Source organism: Ailuropoda melanoleuca, chromosome 8 (genome assembly GCF_002007445.2).
Source record: "Ailuropoda melanoleuca isolate Jingjing chromosome 8, ASM200744v2, whole genome shotgun sequence".
NCBI classification, from domain to species: Eukaryota; Metazoa; Chordata; class Mammalia; order Carnivora; family Ursidae; genus Ailuropoda; species Ailuropoda melanoleuca.
In genome coordinates, this window is record NC_048225.1 from 102,418,877 (window position 1) to 102,434,535 (window position 15,659).

The window sequence follows — 15,659 nt, forward strand, 5'->3', positions numbered from 1 at the left end:
CCCCCCCCGCGCGCCGAACTCTCGGCCCCGCCCCCGAAACGGGCGGGGCCAGGGCCTTCAGCCTGGGGATGGAGTTGATCCTTATGGTCCAGTTGAGCCAACGTTTATTGACCATTTACTACGTGCCAGAGTCCCTTCCCTCAAGAAGTTAATACTCTGGTGGAGATCAGATACATGAGTGGATTATTTCAATCGTGTCAGTACACTGTGGTAGGTGCCCTGATAGAAGTATATACACTTAGCAAAACTTGGCGAGGGGCAGAAGGTATTCGGCATAATGGAGAAGGATTTTCTAGGTAGGGGGAACGTCTTGAAAGTAAACAAAATGGAGGTAAGAAAACATTTAACATTTAACATTTAGTTAAAATGTTAATAATAAGCCAACACTTGAGCAGTTGCATATCCTGGGCACTGTTTTAAGTGGTTTGCATGAATCATTTAATCTACACAACAACCCTACGAGGTAGGTACTCTTATTTCCATTTTACAAATGGAAAGTGAGGCACAGGTTAAAAGCAGGTTGCCCAAATTCATACAGCTAACAAGTGATAGAGACTCTATCTTTTGGAAAGGGGGTGTTGCAGGGAAAAGAGTGATCCTTGAGCAGTATAACAACGAGGTGATTGTGATAGAAATAATCTAGATGAGAAACAATGGTGCCTAAATTAAGGCAGTGGTGCTATTCATTAGGAAGAGGGATGCAAATGTAGGAGATAAAATTAGGACTCAGTGATAAATCGGGGAGGGACAGTAAGGTATGGAGGATGATTCAGGTGTCTAAGGTGCGTGCCTGAATGGTTGCTTGGCCCAGGGGCATTACTGCGACATACCCCTAGACTCCATACATGAGAAATCAGTATGAGGTGGGAGATAATGTGTTCACTTCTGGATCCGTTCTGGATATTGTTGAGTTTGAGGAGTCTTTGGTACAGTTAGAAATATTTAACAGGCTGAATAGTATAAATGTGAAGAGGAGAGATCAGAAGTGGAGATGGAAATCTGGAGTTTTTGGCATATGAGTGATAGTCATTATTTAATGCTTACTGTGTGTAAAGCATTGTTGTAAATGCTTTGAGTGTGTTAGTATATTAGCTCAGTCCATTTTGCGGAGGAAGCAATGGAGGCACAGAGAGGTTAAGTAACTTTAAGAGATATGAACACTTTTGAGGCCTGGGGGCCGGGAGGTGGGGGTTGGTAGGATGAGCGCCTAGTGTCCTGCCCCAAGAGAGGAAATTCAACAAGTAGGACCTCAACACGAAAAAGATCTCTCTTATCCAGAAAGCAGCCAACCCCATGGAAGTACTGTTTGGGTCAACATAGTCCTAGCTCTGCTGATCAGATTCACCTAGAGGAAAGAAGTCTCTCTTATCCTTGAGGATTCTTCAACTTAAAAAGGGGAGAGGCAAAGCCTCCTCTTCAATAAACTCTTCCCAGAGGTTCTTGGCCCCAAAGAGTTCAAAAAGGTCCTTACAGAAGGTACTGCTTGTCTCAGCTCTCTAGAGTTTCGGACCTAGGTGAGCCGGTTTGGCCCGCCGCTTTAACAGAGACTTAAGCCAAGGGGCAGCTGCCATCCTACTGGAGAAAAAGTCACCAGTGTAAGATACGTATGAGATGTATTAAGTTATAAAAAAATGTTAATGGTAGAACCTAGGTGGTGGGTCTAGAGGAATTTGCTGCAAAATTCTTTTAATTTTGCTGAGTATTTGAAAATTTTTCATGATAAAATGTTAGGGGAGAAAAATCATTGTTGCTCTTTGCCGGGGATGTATGTGCTTTTGAGGGTCTTGCTGCCGTTGATTTCCTGTCATGTGCTCCTTGCTGGGAGAGCGTTAAGACTATTTTCACACCTAACTGGCATCCTTCAACCTGGATAGGTGTAACTTAGGGAAAAATTCTAGACATATATCAGTAATGACTAACACTTAACTGAGGTGCACTGGAAGAACGAGCCTAGGAAAAGCTTTCCCAATCCTCGGCCGCGTACTAGGACTCCCTCACGCTCCCAACTCCCGAGCTCTCTCCATTTCCGGTAGTGACCCTAAGTGATGAGATTTTGTTGCTCCCAGATCTGGCAGCAGCTGTTTGGCTCCCCACGGACCCGATGTGACGTTGAGGGAGGGGGCGGTTGCCAGGGTAGTGAGGGGAACCTAGGGACCCAGAGGGCTCTCCGGGAAAGGCGACAACTCCCCCACCCGCAGAAGACGCTTCCCTTGCCCTTTATGATGTGTGTTTACATGGGCGGAGGGATCCCTCCCCAGCTGACAGCCACACCGCGGCCGGCTCTTCTTTTTTTAAAGAGCCTAGCCACAGGCGGTGATTGGCCGCGGCCCGGGCCGCATCAGCCTCCGGGGGCGGGGCCCGGGCCGCATTGTCTCGTCTAGGGCTGGCCGGACGCCCCAGAGGCCGGACCTGGGCAACCCCGGCCCGGAGGTCCCAGGGCTGTAGCTCCCGGAGGCCTCGGAGAGAGGCCTGGGCGGGGTTCGGCCCGGCTTCCCGGGGGAGAGCGGGGTTGGAGCCCAGGCGGCCGAAGCGGAACCAAGCCCCGCTCGGAGTGCCACGTCTCCAGGAACCCCCTCCTTACTCTAGGACAACACTCCGCCCCACCCGGGCCTCCGTCCCCCAAACCACCCCTTATTTGTGCAGCCCCAGGTCCTTTGGACACATTCCTATGGGTCTCCATCCTCATCCGGCTCCCTCGGTCCCCAGGCCTCACTCCCGAACCTGCGCGATCCTACCCCGCCCCCGGCCTGCGCCCCAGATCTGCAGCCTTCGCCCCTAGATCCGCCCGCCTGGTGATGAGGCGCTCCCCGCGTTCCTTCCGGTCGCCTCTATGGGACCACCACGCTCCGGGGTTGCAAACTGGGGGAGCGACTTTGTCCCTCCCCCACCCTCCCCGCCGCCAGTTCCCAGCTCATTGTCGGGGGACTGGGCTCCGGGATGAGGGGCAGGCCCGACTCCCCAGCAGCCGGGGAGGGGGCGGCGGCCCGTGCAGCACGTAGCGCACGTGTAGGGGCCGCTCTCCAGCCCCTCCGCCGCCCGCTGCCTCCGACCACTTTCCAGGGCTCCGGGTGTCGGCGGTGCGCACGCCTTCCGCCCTGACCTCCGGTCTCTGCGCCCCCCAAGTACTGCACCCTAACACCACCCTTCCCTTCCCAGCCCTAGTGATCCTCCCCTCTTTCTCCTTTCCCCCAATTTCCCCAGTGCACGGGCCTTTCCTCAGCCTCTTCACCCGTCAGTCTCAGCGCCTCCGCCAATTCAGTGCCGTCCTCTCTCTACCACTTTGGGTGTCCTGGAATGTTTGGTGTCATATGTCCCCTGTGGAAACCCACAAACCCTGAGATCTCGAGATAAGCTGCAGTCTCTTAGGCCTCCCTGTTTTATTTATTTTGTGTACTCCCACAGCATCTCTACTCTCTCTTACTCAACTCCTAACTCTGTATTTAACACTGCCCTCTTCCCCTGTACATGGCTCTCCTCCGGACTGGAAGCCGCTGGAGGGAAGGAGTAATGGTGTCTAGCCCTGGCACCAGGCACGTGGTAGAAACTCCACGAATATTTGTTGAAGGGGAAGGGAAATGGCCTTGAGCGTCTGTGGCTCGCACTGGCTGAGGATGCAGTTTGGGACTGGAGAGGAGAAGAACCTGGCTGCCCAGGTGAAGCAGGAAAAGATCTCGCCATAGATCCGTATGTGGGGGATGGGGGCGCTCATAGTGGGATAAATCCATCTTCCCCCATTCCCTGCCCTGCTCATTTCCCTGGAACCAGCAACCCCTTCTCTACTGGAGTCCAGTCTCACGTGGGGCTGCTTTGCTCTATACTCTGCCCTACCCCCAGCTACGGCCCGCCGTCTTGTTTGCATCAGCTCACCCCATGCCGAGGGTCTCACCTCTGGGCTTCTGTCCCTGGGAAGCTGGGTCTGGATCCTGGGGAGGCACCTGATAACTAAATACCTCTTCCCCTCCCCACCTCCTCTTTCTCTCCAGTCCTGGGATCCCTTCTGTGCTGACTCAGCCCAAGGGGATCCAGGGTTCAGGGCTTTGGTTGACCAGGATGTGGGGCCCAAAGGGCTAGACCCTGGTCTGGGCCCCCCTCCCCAGGGAGCCTCCAACAGACACTGGCAAGTGGGGCAGTTCCCACGGTGTGGCCAGTCCTGCCCCGTAGGGGTGGGGGAGGGGCAGAGTTCCCCGCACTTAGGACTTCAGGGTGTTTCCTCCCTTTCTGGTTGGACCACTTCAGAGGCCCTGGACTCCTGTGGAACAACCTTGTGCTGAGGAGGGAAGCGGAGAGGCAGAGAGGGAGACTCGTGTTCCCGTTCATCCTGCAGCGGCACAGCCCCAACTGAGGTCTCTGGATGGAGGTGTCCCTCTCAGCATACTGTATGGCCTTGGATAGTTGGAATGTTTGGAATTCTCTATATCCGGGATGAAAGTCTTCCAGCAGGAAGAAAATGACTTCTACATGAATTATGTCAGAACTTCAGGCAGTACCACCAAATCTACCCTGCTCATTTGAAATGCATGGTGTTCTGCCGAATCCGGTCGAGGAACCAGCACAGGGTCAGACACACTAAATGCTAAAGGCAAATTCCCTTTCTTGTCTCCCCTGGCAGGAAGTGGTGATATGTGAACAGCTAGAAATACTGTACTTGCATGAATGAGACAGGGCCAGCGGCTGGGAGTAATTCAGAGTCTCTTAGACGTATCAACACGGCGAAGGAGGTGGCTATTAGTGGCATTGCTTTTCAGATGGGGAAACTGAGACTCGGAAAGGTTAATTAGCCAAAGTCACACAGATAATAACAGAAGTAGGACTGGAAGGGTGATCCTAGAGCCTTTGATCTTCCCCAAACACCAAGCTGATTTCTCTAAAGCTGAGGAAAGGGAACACAGAGTCTCACCACCTGCTGCCCCTTCACCTGCCAACATGCATCCACTCTCTCCCCTAAGCCACGGTGGCTTCACACTTTGACCGTGATCTCCACTACTTTTGTTGATATCCCACGAGTTCACAAAACAATAAAAGTTTCACGAAACAGTACTTGCCCTCCACAGTGATGTAGTTGCATGCTAATTAAGACCCATGAAGCTGGTTGTATAACCCATTAATGGATTGTGACCCTCCATTTGAAGAACGGTGCTCTGCAGTTCATTTTTCCTGCTGTTTGGGCAGCTTTCAAGATGATACAGATCAAGCAGTGAGTTTTCTCTACTCATACCCATCTAATCCTGAATTTTGGCCATTGCCCCTTCCCCTACCCCCACCCCACGTCTTCTGTAAGTCCTCCAGAACATTATCCACATCACATACAAAATCGGTCATCATCTCTTCCCTCTTCAGTTTGTTTTTCATTGTTTATCATTCACTTGTCTGCAACCTTCTATTCATTTTCTTCCTACCCCTGCCCATGGCACTTCAACCCCAGGGATGATTTTTGTGCCTCGTCTTTTTAGCATGATATCTGGAATGGGTGCCCAGTATAAGACCGGGATCTAGCATGGTCTTCCAGTCTCCCAAGACCTGACTTGGAGCCATGGCCAAAGACTCGCATGCCTCGAGGGGCCAGAAGCAACAGGTGATCACCCATCAGTCCAAGGATGGCAGCAAGTTGCAATTTTTCAAGAGAAGCCAAAAGTCTAGGTTTTTATACAAGCTCCCCGCATGTTTAAATATTCAATCTTCAAACAGATTTTTAAAATACAGCATGTGGGCCAATCAAATGGGCTTGTGATCGCTGTGTTCTCTGTGGAGCCACCTGCCCTGGAAAGGCCAGTGCAATGATGAGCTTCAGACCTTCAGAAAGAACAATGGTTGCCAAGGGAGCACTTGCTGAGGCACCCAGAGAGAAATGCTGGGATGGAGGTGGGCTCCTGCCCCAACCCTACCCTGTGGGTCAGGTTCCCGCATCTAGGCTTAAAGGAGACTCTGACTTCCAGCCAAGTGGGGAGCCTGTAGCCAGGACATACCGTGGCAGCAGGCACAGTATCGAAAATGGCTTCCCCATAACTACAGTGCTAATGAGGGACCTGGGGGGTGTCGGCGCTTTTCAATATTTATTTCCCTCCTCCCTCTACTTTTTGCCTCCTCTAAAGCCCTCAGAGAAGTGGAAATCAAATGACAAGAAACAGAAAGGTCCTCAAAGTGCTGTTCATCGGTGTAAGAATCTAAAAGTAAAAGGGGGGGTGAAGGTTTAGGAATTAAAGTAAGATGACTCCCCCAAATGTGAGGGAAAAGAAGACCGTACTGGGGCGCCTGGGTGTCTCAGTCGGTTAAGCATCCAACTCTTGATTTTGGCTCCGGTCATGATCTCAGGGTTGTCAGATTGAGCCCCACGTCGAGCTCTGAGCTGGGCATGGAGCCTGCTTAGGATTCTCTCTCCTTCTGCCCCTCCCCCACCACATACATACGTACATACATACATACATGCCAGTGCTGTCATGGTTGAAAACGATAGTTGTTCCTTATAATAAACAAGCTAACATTTACTGAATGCTTGCTATGTGCTAGGCGTTTTTTTGTGTGAATGAGCTCTTAAAACCCTCATAAGAATTCTTGAGAATAGGCATCACTATCTTCATTTTCTAGATGAGGAACTGGGGTTCGGAGAGGTTGAGTCATTTAGCTGAGGTCACACAGTCAGTAAGTTTAGCAGAACCAGATTCTGCCCAGGCTGTCTGAGTCCAGAATCTGTGCTCTTACCCATCAGCCATCCCTTGCCCTTCCCTGGCGTACTGCACCATCCTGGCTCTGCTGGGTACCTAGCAACATGTTTGTTGAATTACATGATCACTCACCATTATCACATAATGCCTGATAATTAGTGAGCTAATAAATAATTGTGGAGCATGTTCTCTGGGCCTCCTATCAAGCAAAGCACTGCAGACCTAGCATTGAGTAAAACGACGTCTCTGCCCTTCAAGTCTCGTCCAGCGGATAGGGACAGACAATAAACACGTACAGGTAAGACAGTTTCTGGTAGAGATCGATGCTAAGGAAAACAGAATACACAATAGAGTGATGGGAGGCCGGGTGGGAGGGGTGGTGAGTGGCTACTTTAGGCACGGTGACCCAGAGCAGGAAGAAGATCTGGGCTTAAATTTGAATGCTGGGAAGAAGACAGCTCTTGGAAAGTCTACAGAGAATAGTTCCAAGAAGAAGACTACCGTATATGGAGACCTGAGTCAACGAAAAGTTTGGACTATCCAAAGGATGAAGCGCACCCCCAAAAAGCCAGTGAGTAGGGGGAGGTGGAGTCAAAGAGGCAGGCAGAGGGCTAGATCAGGCAGGATCTTGTTGGCCATGGTTCGGAGTTGGGATTTCAGAATCTGGATTTCATCTTACTTTCAACGGCAAGCCATTGGAGAATTGTAGGCCAGGAAGGGATGGCATTTGGTTTACAATTTTAAAAGGTACTCTCTGGGGGCACTTGGGTAGCTCAATCAGTTAAGTATCCCACTCCTGATTTTTGGCTCAGGTCATGATCTCAGGATGGTGGGATCAAGCCCTAAGTCGGACTCCCTGCTAGTGGGGAATCTCCTTGGGATTCTCTCTCCCTCTCCCTCTACCTTCTACAGGGAAGTGGAGGGCATGGTGGCGGGGAAGTTTCATAGTTCTTGGCATCTCTTTTCTCTGTTAGAAGATGCCCATGCTGGTCTTTGGAATGAATAAGACTAGTTTCCAGTTCTGAAGCACGCACCTGTGCCCTAGTAAGATCTGCACCTGCTCCGATGGCGGGGGAGTAGGTGGTGGGGACGCAAGAGTAACATCACAGAGGGGGTTTAGCTCAAAGCTAGAAGACTTGCCTTGCTGGCCTCACTCTCTCTGTCACTGCACCTGGAGTGGCTGGTTCTCCACACCCCAGCTCTCTTTTCCTCTCTCTCCTGCCTCTTCCAGAAATCTGTGGAACTCAGAGGGCTACAAGAGGGCGGTCCTCTGGCCATGACTGGTAAGTGACCCAGGAGGTGCAGAGGAGAACGGAGCTATGGCTCTGGCGGTGAACTCCTTCAGCTGTCATTGTAAAGCCTTTTAATCAGGATATGTATCCTTGTATTTATGTTCTAGAGGAAAGAAGCCGATCTCTTTGACGTCAGGTGGTTTGTATCTGAATCACCTAAGTGACTCGAAGTCCTGCCTTAAGGAAACCAGGTAAGAAAAGTTTACTCTGTGAAGCCTTCCTATCATGGACAAAGATTATCTTTATAACTCTTACCAAAAAGCTAAATGGTTAAGGGAGAGAAGCACGTTAACCTCTGTGGAAATCCTGCACTGTCAGGATCCAGAAAACAGGAAGATTCGAGAATATTATAGCCTCAGGGACACAGAAATTAACGACTACCATTTCTTTTCTTTTGTGTACTGAACATTGAGGGAAAGAATCAAGAGCAGGTGACGAGGCATATTAAAGCCTTTCCTCTTATCATTTAGAAACAATCAGGGAAACACATTCTCACTGGAGAAAAGACACTGAAACAGAGGAATAAAGCGGTAGACAAGTGCTTTTGAGGCTGAATTAGCCTGAAGTCCAAAGCCCAACATTCACAAAAGGATTTTTTTTTCACTCTAACAGAATCATGTTCTGATCAAGGTATGTGAATAAGATTAAAGATTGAAATAAATTAAGGATATCCTTTATTAAAAAGTAAGAAAGGCACCAGATTTCCTAGCATTTAGCAATATTTCAAGTTCTGGTATTTTAATATACTGACTATTGTTTAAAATAGCAAGGGTAGGAGGTGGCATCTGTTTTCCAAGATAAAAGGGCCTCATAACTGAACCCCCAGCTGACCTTCATCATTTCGAGAAGGGAAAACTTTGGAAAAGTTGACTTTCCAAACAAACCTATAAAGAGAAGGCAGCAGAAGTCACAGGACAGGTGACATTCCTTCTTTAGTCAGGGAATAAGGTTATTATATTCCGTCAGGTTCCCAGCTCAGATAAAAAGGCAGGCTTTGGAAATAAGTTAAGAATGAGGAAGAGGAAGGATAGACTATGGGGGATTCTGTGGGGGAAAGCTTCCAGGGGACGAAGACGTTCTAGGCATGGACAGATGGAGAGAGTGCCCAGCTGCTGTCCATGTTGTCTTTTTGCTGTAGGAACCAGACCCCACAGACACCATGCGGTGTTCCATCAGACGCTGCTTCATAACCTCAGTGGGCATCGGATTCCTATGGCTCTTCACCACTTTGATAGTCCCCGAGGAAATGGAAGAAGATCAAAATGTGATGGCTATCAAAGGCCAGGTAGCAAGCCTTGCTCTCCGTGTGGGAATTGAGGTTGTAGGGTGGGAATGGTGTGGACAGGTGTACCTGTCCTTTTCAAAGCACCTGTACCTTTTCACCTGAGAGCAAAAAGCTCCAAAGGGAGTTGGGATATGAACCTGGACCCATTGGTCCATAAAGAAGCCGCTCCCCCACCCCCAACATTGGTTCAGGTAAAGATGAGAGCAAATAGAGCTGGAGCCCTCGACACTTTGACCGGTGGTCAGATAACCTGAGAATGTGCTGGGCTCACTCTAGGGAGAGTGATCCATTCCCTCTCTTTCTTGGAAAAGCTTATGAGAAGCCTGTAGGGGCTAAAAGCTATTCTTTTTATGAAAGGAGGTACATGTTTTGCCTTTTGTCAATTGTCTAGGAGGACAGTTATGACAAAAGGAAAGATGCAAGACCGCTAGAAGACTGGCAGAATCTTACCTTCAAATATATTAAAAGAATTCAGCAGAGAAGAAAGAGTGAGTTCCAAGGAGGAGAATGGCGGGTCCTAGGGGAAGTAGGGACATCAAGAGAAGTAAGTTAGCTAGGAAGGAAAGAAGAAGGGAGAGGAGAAAAGGCAGGACTGTGCCCAGGAATATTTGAATCTGGCAGACAATTCTCTCCCCACCGTGACATTTATATATCAGGAATGAGGAAGAAGAAGGGAAAAGAAAATTGTTACAGGAAGGCAGAATCACTGGGATTAGAGAACATTTGGCTTAGAAGGGTCCGTAGAGTCATAGCCCAAATCCCTTAGTTTTGTGGACCAGGATCTAAGCTCAGGAGTGAAGGGACTTGCCCAAGATCACACCATCAGGGGCAGAACTGGGACAGGAACCCAGGGCTCCTGACTTATGAAGACGTGCTTTTCCTCTCACCCAAAGGTGAGCTTTGGGAAAGTGAACTGGAGAAAACAAAAAGAATGATAAGAACTATAATATTAGCTAATCCTTACTGACCACCTAAACCATGTGTTACAAAATTCTGGCTCAAAGAAGACTCAAAGGGACCCATGGGGACTCAGCGTCACCGAGCTTAGGGCTTCTCAAACTTTACCGCGCACATTAGGCTCTTGCTGATACTGTTCAAATGTAGATTCTGTTTATCTAGGAACCCAGATTCTGCATTTCTTTTTTTTTTTTTTAAGATTTTTATTTATTTATTTGACAGAGATAGAGACAGCCAACAAGAGAGGGAACACAAGCAGGGGGAGTGGGAGAGGAAAGAAGCAGGCTCATAGCGGGAGCCTGATGTGGGGCTCCATCCCAGAACGCCGGGATCATGCCCTGAGCCGAAGGCAGACGCTTAACCGCTGTGCCACCCAGGCGCCCCAGATTCTGCATTTCTAATAAGCTTCCAGATGAGACTGATGTTACTGGACTAAGGACCACGTCTGGAATAGCAACGATCTAAGCATCCCTTCTACCCAAAAAAGAGCTTAGAATGGACATAGGAGAGGGAAGAAAGAAAGAGAGCAGGTTCCAAAGAGCATCCCAACCCCTAGCCCTCTGACCACCTTTACCACCAACCAATGTACACTGACAATTGACCCTATTTTGCCTCTCCTTAGCATGGCTGACAGTGGGGATCTCCTCAGTGCAACAACCAGATCCAAGAAGCCTCTTGTACACACTGGTCTCTCTGTTCCGTGCTTCCTCTAAGATTGAGCAGAAACGTCTCACAGTGCTGGTCCACCTGGCACATTCTGACCTCACCCGGCTCAGAGAAACCGTTCTCCATATTTCAACCCTCTTCAGCACACAGATCGTGGCAGGGCAGTTGCTACTGATCCATGCTCCGCCTGACGCCTACCCCTCCGTGGATGACATGAGGAAGGAAGCCCATCATGGGGAATTCTCCTCTAAGCAGAATATAGATCACGCCTTACTCATGAGCTTTGCCACAAGGCTCTCTGAATACTTCCTATTACTGGAGGACAATGTCTTTTGTGCCCCCAACTTTATCACCCACATTCATTGGAAGGTGAACACCATGAGGTCCAACCCATGGGTGCTAATGGAGTTCTCTAATATGGGCTTCCTCGGCAAACTCTTCCACAGCAAGGACCTCCCACTCCTGGCCCATTTCCTCCTCCTCTTCTACAAGGAAAAGCCCCTTGACAGGCTGATCCCCCACTTCCGTACCATCCTAGCTCAGAAACACCCAATCATCTGCAGACCGTTCCTTTTCTACCACAGGTTCTCCTACCACATCTCTAATGACACCCAGAAGGCCACACCAGTTCAGAAAAAGAACCCCTACGTTCCTGACAACCCACCTGGAGCCATTTTCACAGATATGAAGGTTTTTGGTGTTCATTTCCCCTGGGAAGCCTACACTCTGGATGAGTCATTCTTCTGGACCCACAATGTCAGTGCAGGGAACCACCTGACAGTCATTTTGAACCATCCGGCAAACTTGAGCAAAGTGCAAGTGTTGACAGGCACCATCGTGGATGGAAAGTACGCCCTGGAGAAGGGGCAAGTGGAGCTGGGCTACGACCCTGAGGGAATGCCTCAATACTGTACCAGCTTCGCCTTGCTGGGCCATCTCTTCGAAGGGCAGATGAATCAGGAGATATTTCTGAAAAGTATGGGGCACAATGTGAGCTGCGTAAAGCTGGTGGTGAAGGCTAATCAGGTTGGCGGTCTTATAATCAGGCATATTTACCTCTGGGAGCAAAATGCCGAAGATAGGGAAGCAGCTCAGACTTGGAGGTAAATCAGTAAGGGTGTAAAAGATTAAAGTCTTAAAGCCATTCTATTCCAGCCTATCTGACTGACATAGGGGAGATGCCACGGAATGAGGGGCAGAGAGAGAAGACTCTATGATTCTTCTGGTGCCTCCAGGATGTTAAGAGACCAGTTCCTTCCTTTTTCTACCCAGACAAGTGCTTCTTATATCTTTTTCTGGGAGCAGATAGAGCTTAGCCCAACTTGGGGAAAAGCCTTGGTCACTTGCAGAATGTTTCGATCTTTGGGATGCTGAGATCAGTACAGAGTGTGTGTGTGTGTGTGTGTGTGTGTGTGTGTGTGTGTGTGTGTGTGTATACACACTTATATGTTGACATGTAGTCAGAGGAGGTGGGAGTGTAATGTGGTAGTAGGAGGGTAAGTGGGGAAATCCTGGGGTGTCTCTAAAATTGACACAAGAAGCCAAGAAAGAGAGTCTCCTTAGAAGTCGAATTCTCTGAAATTCAGGAAAGCGGCAGATGGACTGATAGCAGTAAAACTAAGCCCTTAACTCTATCCTTTTAAGCTGTTTCATAGTGCCCATTGAGTTTCATCCTTTCCTCACAAACAAACTTGGACATAAATAGTTTGTAACTAAAACTTCACTTTCTCATCAGCAATTCACTCCTTAACTCCCCCACTGCCTTCTACATCCACAACGCTACTGAAACTCTTCCCTATTTGTAATGACAACAATAGTCAAAACCCAGTTGCATTTTTTTCAGAGCTCATTCCCCTAAACTCTCTGCAGCAATACACAATACTAACTAGTGTTCCTTCTTGAAATAGCCTTCTTCCTTAACTTCTGGGATTCATCCATTCCTCAGATACTTATTAAGTGCCTACTATGTGCCAGGCACACAAAAAAGCCCCTGTCAGGGTTCAAGTACATGGTCTTTTGGAAGCACAGAACTGCTCTTCCCAAAACATTCTTGGGGGGCTTAGGAAAGGCTTCTTGGAAAATCAGATATCTAAGCCTAGACCTGACAGATAATTAGAGAAGATATCCAGGTAATGTGGGAAGAAGGTCAGGGAGATTTTCCAGTAAAAGAAACAGCATGCCGAAAAGTAGGCCAGAGGTGAGAAAGACATGGCTCATTTGGGAAAACACAAATCATTTAGTGGGACAGGAGATGGAGTGCAAGCTGGAGAAGGGATGGGGCAGAAGATGAAGCCACAGGACTGAGAGAGGACCAGCTTAAAAAGGGCCACCCACCACAAGTTAGTGGGTGAAAGAATAGTCTTTTCAACAAATGGTGTTGGAACAACTGAATATCCTCACACAAAAGGATGACGTTAGACCCCTACCTCACGCCATATAAAAACTGACTCAAAATGGATCATAGACCTAAATGTAAGAGCAAAAACTATAAAATTCTTAGAGGAAAATATAAGGGGTAATTCATTGTGACCCTGGATTAGGCAACACTATATTAGGATATGACACCAAAAGCATCGGCAATCAGAGAATAGATAAGTTGGACTTCATAAAAAATCAAAAACTTTTGTGCTTCACAGGACACTGTCAAGACAATGAAACAACACACAGGATGGAAGAAAATATTTGCAAATCATAAAACTGGTATTCAGAATATAAAGAACTCTTACACTCAATAATAAAAACATACCCATTAAAGATGGGCAAAGGATTTGAATAGAGATTTCTCCAAAGAAGATGTAAAATGGCCAATAAGCACATGAGAAGATGCTCATCATTAGTCACCAGGGAGCTGTAAATCAAAACCACAATGAGATACCACTTCACACGCACTAGGAAGGCTTTAATTTAAAAAACATGGAAAAATAAGTGTTGGTGAGGATTTAGAGAAATTGGGACCCACATCCATTGCTGGTAGGGTTCTGAAACAGTACAACCCTTGGGAAAGTGTTTAGCAGTTCCTCAGGATGTTCAACAGATGACCGTGTGATCCAGCAACTCCACTCCTAGGTCTATACTCAGGAAAATGAAACTTACATCCATGCCGGGACGAACGTTCATAGCTGTATCATAATAACCAAAAACTGAAAACAATCTACACATCCATCTGATGAAAGGAGATGCAGAATGAAGTTTATATCCACACAACAAAACAGTAGTTGGCCATAAGAAGGAATGGAGTAGTGACATATGCTACGGTATTTATGAACCATTATGCCACATGAAAGAAATTGGCCACAAGAGGCCACATATCAAGAGTCCATATATAGGAAATGTCCAGACTAAGCAAATCCACAGAAACCGAAGTATATTAATAGCCAGGGCTGAGGAAAAGGGAAATGGAAAATGACGTTTAGGGGACCCTGGGTGGCTCCATCGATTAAGCGTCCAACGCTTGATTTAGGCTCCGGTCATCATGTCAGCGTGGTGAGATGGAGCCCCACATTGGGCTCCTGCTCAGCAAGGAGTCTACTTGGGATTCTTTCCCTCTCCCTTTCCCTCTGTCCCTCCCCCCACTCACACACTCTCTCTCTCTCTTTCAAATTAATAAATCTTAAAAAGAAAGAAAAAAAATGACTTCTAATGGGCATGGATGCATTTATGGGTGATGAAAATGTCCTAAAATTAGGGGTACCTGGCTAGCTCAGTCGGTAGAGTGTGTGACTCTTGATATTAGGGTTGTAAGTTTGACCCCCATGTTGGGGGTAGAGATTACTTAAAAGTAAAATCTTTTTTTTTTAATTTTATTTATTTATTCGACAGAGATAGAGACAGCCAGCGAGAGAGGGAACACAAGCAGGGGGAGTGGGAGAGGAAGAAGCAGGCTCACAGCAGAGGAGCCTGATGTGGGGCTCGATCCCATAACGCCAGGATCACGCCCTCAGCCGAAGGCAGACGCCCAACCGCTGTGCCACCCAGGCACCCCCCCCTTTTTTTTTTAAAGAAAATGTTCAGGAAGCCTGGGTGGCTCAGCCGGTTAAGCATCTGCCTTCAGCTCAAGCCATGATCCCAAGGCCCTGGGATTGAGTCCCAAATGGGGCTCCGTGCTCAGCGGGGAGCCTGCTTCTACTTCCGCCTGCCGCTCCCTCTGCTTATGCTCTCTCTCCCTGACAAACAAAACAAAGAAAGAATATGTTCTAAAATTGATTGTGGTAATGGTTGCACAACTCTGTGAATACACTAAAAACTATTGAATTGTGTACTTTATTTTTTTTTTCAAGATTGTATATATTTGCCAGCGAAAGAGAGAGAGGGCACAAGCAGGAGGAGCAGTAGAGGGAGAGAGAGAAATGCAGTCTCCCCGCTGTGCAGGGAGCCAAACGTGGGGCTCTATCCCAGGGCCCCGGGATCATGACCTGAGCAGAAGGCAGATGTTTAACCTACTGAGCCACCCGGGCGCCCCTGAATTGTGTACTTTAAAAGGTGAACTTGGGGCACCCAGGTGGCTCAGTCAGTTAAGTGTCTGACTTTTGATTTTGGCTCAGGTCACGATCTCGGGGTCATGGGATCGAGCCCTGGCATTGAGCTCCATGCTGAGCATAGAGCCTGCTTGAGATTCTCTCTCTCCTTCTCCCTCTGCCCCAATCCTTGCTTGTGCGCTCTCACTCTCTCTCTTTCAAAAAAAGGGAATTTTATGGTATAGGAAATCTCAATAAAGCAGTTATTAAAAAAAAGTTGTAGAAGCACATGGAGGGGCTCGGACCACCCTGAGCAGGGAATGATGCAACAGTTTTTTTTTTTTTT

At 48.1% G+C, this 15,659-nt stretch overlaps 1 protein-coding gene across 1 annotated transcript; it reads left to right on the forward strand.

Annotated features, from left to right (window-relative positions):
• Positions 1–7,928: 7,928 nt before the first annotated feature.
• LOC109490586 (alpha-1,3-mannosyl-glycoprotein 4-beta-N-acetylglucosaminyltransferase-like protein MGAT4E) lies at positions 7,929–13,520 on the forward strand. Its single transcript, XM_019806165.2, has 7 exons — positions 7,929–7,942; positions 8,059–8,142; positions 8,422–8,581; positions 9,090–9,236; positions 9,628–9,724; positions 10,816–11,962; positions 13,496–13,520. The coding sequence occupies exons 4-7, from the start codon at positions 9,111–9,113 to the stop codon at positions 13,512–13,514; spliced, it is 1,389 nt and encodes a 462-aa protein (XP_019661724.1). The 5' UTR covers positions 7,929–7,942; positions 8,059–8,142; positions 8,422–8,581; positions 9,090–9,110; the 3' UTR covers positions 13,515–13,520.
• The last annotated feature ends 2,139 nt before the right edge of the window (positions 13,521–15,659 follow it).